At 42.4% G+C, this 10,000-nt stretch overlaps 1 protein-coding gene across 1 annotated transcript in view; it reads right to left on the minus strand.

Annotated features, from left to right (window-relative positions):
- The window catches only part of LOC101863535 (lactadherin), a gene marked incomplete at its 5' end in the record, with an annotated part of 79,636 nt that overhangs the window by 31,482 nt on the left and 38,154 nt on the right, over positions 1-10,000 (minus strand). Inside the window, 1 exon segment of the mRNA XM_013087249.1 lies at positions 6,965-7,105. Within this exon segment, the coding sequence (XP_012942703.1) occupies positions 6,965-7,105 (141 nt within the window).

Genomic DNA, 10,000 nt, shown 5'->3' on the forward strand with positions numbered 1-10,000 from the left:
TCCCTACTAGGGAATCAAACTTGGGACTCATGCGTGCTAAAGCAAAGCGCCTATTTGCTATACCACAGACATAGACGTAGGCATACTCTGCTTGGGGTTATCAGGCTATAGCAGAACAATTTTGTAAAGGTCAGCAAATAATAATAATATGTAGCACCCAAAAGAACCGCTGCGTACACAGAAGAGGCTTTGATGAATAGTTTAGACTACCATGAGTGATGGAACAACTGGACAGGTCACCTCTCCTAAGGACAGACCACACTTTTCACCCACACTTCAAAGACGGCTTAAAAACAATAATAGATTCGAAAGCAGATACCCACACGTATACGCACATTTTACCCTTTCATTTATATGGACTTTCTCTTAATTTTATTCATTTTTCTCTTTTATCTTCCACCCTTTTCTGATTTTTTTTCTCCTGTCCTTCTCTTGCTTCTTCTTCATTATTTAATGTATCCCACGTCCACGTATCAGAGACTCAGCACACAACTCAGCACACAACTCAGCACACAACTCAGCACACAACTCAGCACACAACTCAGCACACAACTCAGCACACAACTCAGCACACAACTCAGCACACAACTCAGCACACAACTCAGCACACAACTCAGCACACAACTCAGCACACAACTCAGAAGCCAAGCCAATGGGATCACACAACGTTTAAGGAAAGATAATACATGACATTACATGATTTGACAGCTCAATATGGACACATTTGTTTGCTAAGAACTTGGAATGTTCCCTAAAGCAATAAGGGTAGGTGGTCAGAGTGTGCTGTTGTGCGGGGTTTTTTTCTTCTATTTTATCAAAAAATCTGTCTTCCTTTTCTCTTCCCCTCCCTCTCTTTTTATGCTACTCTCTAGTAATACCTCTAATCTTGGGCACTGGTCTGACCTAATTGTGTCACAAGAGATGCAAGCTCTTACACTAAAGCTATAAGATGTGAAGCGCAAAAATCAATTTCCAGACAACGACAATTGATAGTATCAAGCCCCAACCACCTCTTTGACTTTTGATGATAACCTCACACCATTCTCTTTTCAAAATAATGAAAAAGGAATCTCAGCTTTTATTCCATACTGGAAATGCCTTCAGCGTGCAAGTCAGATGCCATATGTTGCAGCGTATCACCAGCTTCCGCTAAATTAAAGTTGTGGAGCCCGCTACTGGGTGACATATGGAAACATACAAAGGTAAAACAAATTGGTTGCACGTAACCCAGAGATAAAGATAAATCTGGATACGCCTTCCCGCAGAAAAATGGAATAAATCTGGGTAACCTGGCCCACACGCCCCGAGTACAGAGTACGTAAACTATCACTTAGCAAGCAGAAGGACACATGCAAATGAGGACAAGGAGAAAGCAGGCGCTATGCAAATTAGGGCAAATGTATCCTAGAATCGTTACCTTGGCACTGCGTGTTTTTCCTATGAGAGTTAAGACCTGAGTGAGTATACGTCAGCGTTTTGACAAGCAGTACGCTTTTATTTTTGAGCAAGAACTGAGCTTATGGGCGAACAGGAGGTCACTGAGTGAAGACAGAAGAGGGCTCTTTACTTTTAAAACACAATAAACCGGCGTCTGTTGTGTGGTGGCAAGGCGCTTCAGTGTCGCACACAGAAGACCCGAGTTTGATTTCCAAGTGGGGAGAACATTTTTACTGAGTATCTCAGTTTTTCTACAGGGATTTTGTATCTCTTTCAGCCCAGATTGGCCCTTGCTATGTACCTAATGGTCATAATGGCCTATCTCATTACTAGACTACATAATGTGTCCGTATAAAGTTTAGATAAATACAAACGTACCAAAATGTTATGAGTATTGTATATTATTGTCATTATAATCATGTTGCAGAAAAGATACCCATCAAGCTTGACATCTTGATGTTAAGTAAGAGTACCAAGCGACGTTACAATCAGCCAAGGCTTTAGCTTTAAGTATACGAGGATTAAAACCTATGCTCTTTTGTGAACACGAAGATTGTAAATCTCCCTCCTCTCAACACAAAACTAGAGAAGTTAAAAAAAAGGCAAAACAAAAGACCAAACCAGGCTGCTGAATTTCAGGGGCAGTAACTGTCCTATCAACTCTAACCCCGCCCAATGAACATCAAACGACACTGAGATTAGAATTTTGAGAGTGTATCCGGGATAGGAATTTAGTCAACGACAGCCCTGTCTTTGATGGGGGTTTCCATCTTTCTAGTTAAAAAAAAAGGAAAATGTTAAGTTTATGAGCGTCCGTGAATGCCAATGCTGAGCATTGAAACAACATAGAAGTTCTCTTTCTTTTCGGCATCTTCACAGAATTCTCCCTGACTGCATTATGGGCAGTGAACCGCTAGACGTTACCCGTCTCGTCCTTCTCTCTCTCTCTCTCTCTCTCTCTCTCTCTCTCTCTCTCTCTCTCTCTCTCTCTCTCTCTCTCTCTCTCTCTCTCTCTCTCTCTTTCTTTCTCCCTCTCTCTCTTTCTCTCCCCCCCTCTCTCTCTCCTACTCTCTCTCTCCTCTCTCTCTCCCACACTTTCTCTCTCTCTTTCTTTCTCTCTCTCTCTCTCTCTCTCTCTCTCTCTCTCTCTCTCTCTCTCTCTCTCTCTTTCTTTCTCCCTCTCTCTGTTTCTCTCCCCCCTCTCTCTCTCCTACTCTCTCTCCCCTCTCTCTCTCCCACACTTTCTCTCTCTCTCTTTCTTTCTCTCTCTCTCTCTCTCGCTCTCTCTCTCTCTCTCTCTCTCTTCTTGTCCCCTATATATATATATATATATATATATATATATATATATATATATATATATATATATATATATATACCAGACAAGGTTTTTCTTAATGAAACGATAAAATTGTTGAATTATTCCCCCACCCCCTTACACGCACAAAGACAACAGCACTATACATAAATAAAGAGAAGTAAGCCTACATAGTAATATCAGATACAGCACGGACTCAAATCGAGAGCAACAAGGTGTTGGTAGCATTAAGTACTAAATTGGTAACTGCAGCAGCATCTCGATCTAGTCATATTTTCTCTAATTCTTAAAAATTCCTAGTTCTGTTTCCTAACAACTCAATAAAACGTTCTTTCCAAAAAAACAATAATCATTTCAAAAGGGAGATAAGCCTCAACACGCCTATCCGCCATAACGCCCTGACATTAAAGAGGGAGTTACCCTCCACGCTTACCTGAGTAGCACGGCAGCATTGAATACTAACAACGCATAAGACCTCGTCAAAATAGAGTCTTGAAACTTTAACGGATATTAAAACTATGTTCAGCCGAGCTGAGAATTGAAATTAATGTCACATTCACGTAAGTTCCCGTCGTTGTTTTCCGCAACATGAAACAGCTCATGCACTCTTGCGTAAAAAAAGAAAAGATTTTAGTTGGCTTGACACACTCAGTCACTTATTATTTAAATTTACATCCGGTGAGGTTATAACTTTCCTTGTTAAGAAAATAAAACAAAGGCGGGGAAAAAAAGAAGAAAAACACGGCTCAAAACATTAAAAAACTCTCAGTTGTTTCTTCGTATTCAAGAAGCAGCTGCTATATTTACACAAACATTGAGTTCTCTTTCTTTGAACATGCATGTTTAGAAGTAAAAACAACAACATAAAGAATTACAAGGACCCAAAAATATATGTAGAAAAGAGAGGGAACTAAAGAAAGAGAAGAAGAAGGAGAACAATGGGGAGAAGGTGAGGAGAAAAGAGAAGACGGAGATCAACAGCAAAATGAGTAAAAATGAATCGTCGTTATCATCAATGAGAACATAAACAACCGCAACAAAAAACCCAACCCAACAACAACAGCAGCAACATAACAATAGACAACAACAAAAATAACAGCAATACAACAACAACCACAATAACAACGGTAGCAACATAACAACATCAACGACAACAACACCAAAGTACAAAAAACCCACACAGCCTTGTAAACCAACTGACTTGCACACCCCCTTCACCCGAGTTTCACCTCTAGCACCTCTGCGATGTACCTTAACATATGACCGCAGTTCCCTTTCACCCTGTGACCAGAAGCGCCCAGCCTAACATTCCCCAGCCAGTGCGTCCCAAGTCCCTTCCACGATCTCCCCAACAACAGTCTGTTGCGGAAACATTCTGGGGAGGCGCCACCTCTCAATGGCGCGACTAGTCAGTCACTCGATTCATCAAGTCTTCCTACGGTCTCTGCAAGAAAGCATCTGAACAGCCTTGCTTTGTTTGTCAACTGGAAGACCTTCAGTTAGGGGGAGGGATGGAGGTGTGTATGATGTTTCAAAAAATGTGCGCCCGTATATGAAAGTGTGTGTATGTCTTAGAGACATACTGGGGGAGAGAGAGAGAAAGAGAGAGAGAGAGAGAGAGAGAGAGGAGGGGGGGGGGGAAGATATAGACAGACAGACAGATAGAACGGCAGGCAGACAGACAGATAGACAAATAGACAGATAGACAGACATAAAATGAAGGAGTAAGCGAGAGACAGGGAGAAGAAAAAGGAGAAAGAGAAGGAGGTTTTTTTTAAAAGGAAAAGAAAGAAAGAGACAAAAGGAAAGAGAGCGAGAGAGAGAGAGAGAGAGAGAGAGAGAGAGAGAGAGAGAGAGAGAGAGAGAGAGATTTTATTTTTTTGTGAGGATGCAGGGGGGGGGGAACAAAATGGAATAAGGCTAGTCAAAAGAATCACCTGTAACAGCAAGAAAGGATGAGGATATGTGAGTGTGGGACTGAGTGAACGTGGAGAATGTGCATGTGTATGTTTGTGTGCGGGGGGGGAGGGGGGGTGGAGGGAGGGAGAGGTTTAGGGTGAGGGGGGAGGATCGGAGAGGGTGTTTGTGACGCCAACAAAATGATGAACCGATTAACACTCAACCGTGGCTGCGTCCTGATCCTTGAAGACAGTAACAAATGGTGGCCATGGGAATCCCAGATGACCACTGCCTCGTTTGTTAAGTGATTCGTGCAGGTCAGTCTACGAACAGACAGCGATGAAGGAGGAAGGAGGTGTGGCTTGTTTTGTATTCACTGCTGCTGAGACCGCAGTCGTTAAGTACACGTTCAAGTTCTCAGTACTTAGACTGAAATGACTCTCCGCTTTACACCAACCAACCCCTTTGGCTGACCAGTTTTTTAGCAAGTTTCGCTCTCTTTTTCTACGATTATCTCAATGGAGATACAAGAAAAGCGAAACAATTAGCCTACAGCAGGCTCATATAGAACGTAAATGATTTCAATATCAAACCCCAACACACACGTACACCAAAAAACCACACACACACATATGCACATACAGAAATAGACGCACACACACATATACATGTACACACACCCACACAAACACACACACACACACACACACACACACACACACACACACACACACGTGCGCGCATACAACAACACACTCACACAAACAAACACCCAGTTGTCTTCCTCACTTATTCCTAAACCGAGTTTTCAAACTCCAACCACCCAGCCTGAAGTAGCAGATGCACTCAAAGTGCCTACTCCCTGTCACAACCAGCTACCAATTTACTCAACTCATCTCTGCACCTTCTCCCATTCATTTCCCAGATTTACAGCTGCCCTGCTTCCAGGCTGCGTGTACTTAAACATCCACTTTTACGATGCAAAATACTTAACTCCAACAGAAAAGAACACCTACAATTTTCGTGCAACAAATTCAGCATCGTTTGGTCCTCTTTCTAGAAAATACTAAAATCTGCTCATGTCTGTACCACATCCTTCAGGGACATAGAATAATGCAATTGTCTTATAACTAAAAAAAGCCAAAGTCTGCATAAACGAGAGGGAACTGAAAACAGCTTAATTGGATTTTCCCCAGTTATCCACTTTCCGGGCGGGCGGGAGAGAAAGCTCTTGAAAAAGACGAGGAACGCCACCCCGAACGTTTGGCGTAAGTTGGTGCTTTTTCGACGGCCAACGCGCAGAATGGAGTTGAACAATAAACTAAGAGGTAAGCACGGAAATTGTCCAAGTCATTGAGGAAGATTAGGAACAGCTGTCGCCATTTTCTCACACACATGTTCCATCATTTCATTATTCTATTTCCAGAACTCTCTTGTGTTAATACACTGTTTCAGACCCATCCACCTTTCTCCCTCAAAATCCTTCTTCATTATTTCTTTTTGTTCCCACTCACCCACCTTACAATTTCCTTTCTATCTGTCTTCCGCTTCCTTCTTCTGTCTTTATTAGTTTGATTTTTCCCGAATTAATTCTTCCTTGTTTTATTTGTTTCGTTTATGTATGTTTTCATCATTTTTATATTTTAGTTGTTTTGTCTTTTTTATTAGTTTGCTTGTGTAATGGTTTGTTGTTTGTTTGTTGTCTGTTTCTAATAACCTTTCCACTCTATGTCTCTTTCCTCATGGTTCTCATTCTTCCTCCCTGACCCTTCCTACACCCCCTCATTCCTCCATGTTTGCTAATTTTTATTGCCTTCTTAGTTGCCCCCTCTCCCGCTTCCTCCCTTAATCCCCTCTTACGCACCTCCCCATTCCCACACACATCCACGCCTCTATATCTCCCTTTCATTCTATCCTTTCCTAAATCTATTTTCTGCTACATTCACACTCAATACCTAACCTACTCATTCCTTCCTGGTTTCTCTTTCTTTATCAATCAGTCTAGACATATAGAAGTTAAACAAGTACTTTGAGAACGATAAGAGATCTTTCTTTCCAACTACAGCCTCCTACTTACTCCATTATTACAGAACAATGAAAACGAACATGCACATACATTCATTCATTCCTTCCTTCCTTCATTTATTTATTCATTTATTTATTTATTTAGTTATTTAGTTATTTGTTTGTTTATTTGTTTGTTTATTTATTTATTTAATTTATTTATTCATTCATTGATTTTTTAATTCATTGATTTATTGATTTATATATTGATTCATTATTTTTTAATTATCTATTTATGTCACTCACCATTCTGCTTGCGTGAGCACCAGCCTTTGCTGCTGAGGATGTGTCCGTCCTCTGGCTGGCAGGAGCTGCCTCTCTTGAAGCGTTTGGCGGAGGAGGCGGAGATACGGCCGTAGGGCGGGAGTCCAAGCGGTTCCTTGCACACTGAGGACGACAGCACAAAGCGCGGTTAGCCCAGCTTTGACCAATACGACCGGGAACAATGAATAATTTTCCATAAATCTGTACATTAGTATTATCTCTTTCCAACTGTGTCCCTTCCTTTGTTTATGTCTATGTCTGTCTGTCTCTCTGTCTGTATGTCATCGGTCTGTCTATCTGTCTGTATGTCGTTTCTCTTTCTTTTTCTGTCTGTCTGCCTCTCTCTCTCTCTCTCTCTCTCTCTCTCTCTCTCTCTCTCTCTCTTTCTCTCTCTCTTTCAATCTCTCTCAATCTCTCTCAATCTCTCTCAATCTCTCTCAATCTCTCTCAATCTCTCTCAATCTCTCTGTCTTTCCACAGTGCTTCCCATTCCAGATTAAACATTCCAAAATTCAAGATTGAGAGCGAGGGTGAGAGTGAGTGAGATAGAGAGAGAAAGAGAGAGAGAGAGAGAGAGAGAGAGAGAGAGAGAGAGAGAGAGAGAGGAGGGGGGTAAGAAAGAGGGAGTGGGGGAAACAAGAGAGAGAGTGAGATATAGAGAGACAGAGAGACAGAGCGACAGAGAGAGAGAGAGAGAGAGAGAGACAGAGAGAGACAGAGAGAGATAAAGAGAGACAGAAAGAGACAGAGAGGGGCGAAGGGACAGTTTGGAAGAGACCATGTCCCTAAGAAGAAGAGGATAATATATTATAAATATTTTTTAAGCGAGGGGGAGGGGGGGTGAAGGTGGGAGAGAATATACGAGAGCACTGGCCTCTTGGGAACCTTCTCACTTCGACTAAGCACGTTAATTCATGGTTTACTTTCGTATGGTTCGCTGTTTTTGCATATCTCCTGAACGCTCACACGACATGTACCATTACATCATCAGACACGAGCCAGCGATTTACATACCCAATAGAAGGCAAACGAGTCAGGAGTAGACCCAGAGCAACTTACATTGAAAACCCAGGAAAAACATGAAAATTTGTCATAACTAATAACTCTTTATCGTTTTCATCTTTATGTTATGCTTATGCGCTGATCCTGTAAATGAAAACATGGCGTCGCGCACGATAAGGGGGCGTGGTTACGCCAAGGGGGCGTGTTTTCGCGTTCTCTAGTCCTTTGTAACTGAGCCAAGAACGCGTGAAGGCGACGGGTCTGGTATTATCTGTGGGACCTCCCCCTACTTTTGAAAGCTCGCATGAGTTGACGTAGATCTTGTTTTACAGCTTTTTAAAGGACTCTTAGGCTTAGATTTTTTAGATAATGTACAGCAAATCGTTTGGCATGAGCGTGAATCATGACAATATTATTGTGGAACGACGAGTTCAAGAGAGAGAGAGAGAGAGAGAGAGAGAGAGGGAGAGAGAGAGAGAGAGAGAGAGAATGTGTGTTTATGTGTGTGTGTGAGAGAGAGAGAGAAAGAGAGAGAGAGAGAGAGAGAGAAAGAGAGAGAGACAGAGAGACAGACAGACAGACAGATAGACAGACAGACAAACAGACAGACAGACAGACAGAGAAAGAAAGGGAGAGAGAGACAGACAGACAGACAGACAGACAGATAGACAGACAGACAAACAGACAGACAGACAGACAGAGAAAGAAAGGGAGAGAGAAAGAAAGAGAGAGGGGGAGAGGGAGAGAGAGAGAGAGAGAGAGAGAGAGAGAGAGAGAGAGAGAGAGAGAAAAGAAAGGATGGAATGTCATTTAAGAGGGGGGGGGGCTCCAAATATATCGTCCATATCCGATAGGACCATTGCAAATAGGCACAGTGCCTTAAAAACTCCCCTAAACAGCAAAAGTTCAGAACGTCCCGTCCCGCACTCCAGCAAGGTCCTTGCGCTACGTAGTCTAACTGAGCTAATGGTACGCCCAGAAATTATTCGAGGACGACAAGAAAAGTGAAAAGGAAAGAAAGCTCACAGAAGAACATTTAGTAGACGACGACGAACAAGCTATAAAGGGACACAACTGATTGTAATTTTCCGGAAGAGCCTCTTGTGAGAACAAAGGTTGCGTTTGATGGGGGTGAGTGACCACACCAGAAGTCGCAATGTAAAGAAACGTGTAGCTACAGGAACGGACATTTACTACGCAATGAAAACAAGCACGTCGGACGTCCCGTCTCACTCACTGTTTGTTTACAATCGCTGATACTATGCCTCGATATCCCATAACTTCAGGAGCCGTAGGTATGTATCATCATCATAAAATGCCAGGTCTGAAACAGACATCCGCGATCGTGGATTGCCATTCATTTCTTTGCTTTGCTAGGGTACTCTGAAAAATAACCTGCATTGCCCTGGTCTTTCTCTGTGACCCATCTTTTCAGGTTTTCTAAGTAAGATGCTGTTGGTTTTCCTCTGCCTTGTTTGCCTTTCATTTAAGGGATAGCATTCATTTTCGTGGCTGATGGCATACGAGTAATTATGAAGTCGTGTGAGTTTTTAGGAAATTAGCGAAAACGGATAAGCATTTAAAACATGTCGACATCCCCTTTTGAAGAGTGAGGACTACCCTGGAGCCTGTATCCTCGTAAGGACCCACCCATTCTATCCAATACTTTTTGATGGTGGTCATGATTGTGTGTGTATGGAGGGAGAAGGGCGGAGGAGAAGGATCTGTCCATCAATCACTAGCAAGGTGAAACACTTTTTCTTCCTCAAGCACCTCTTTTTGTATGGAAAGAGGGAGGGTGGATGCTGACATGGAAACCGTTAATCTATCTGAAACTTCACACGTTGTGTCCTCCGTTCACAAAAAACTGCTACAGAATGATTAGCAACAGCAGATAATGTTATGAAGAAAGAGAAGGGTGCGCAGTTGGCATGGGCGACAAGCTAGACATGCTCGAGCTGTGAGGGGCGACAACCGAGCTTAAATAAATGGATTCCTCAAGGGCGGTAACTCGTC

This window comes from Aplysia californica, unplaced genomic scaffold, assembly GCF_000002075.1.
Source record: "Aplysia californica isolate F4 #8 unplaced genomic scaffold, AplCal3.0 scaffold00564, whole genome shotgun sequence".
NCBI classification, from domain to species: domain Eukaryota; kingdom Metazoa; phylum Mollusca; class Gastropoda; order Aplysiida; family Aplysiidae; genus Aplysia; species Aplysia californica.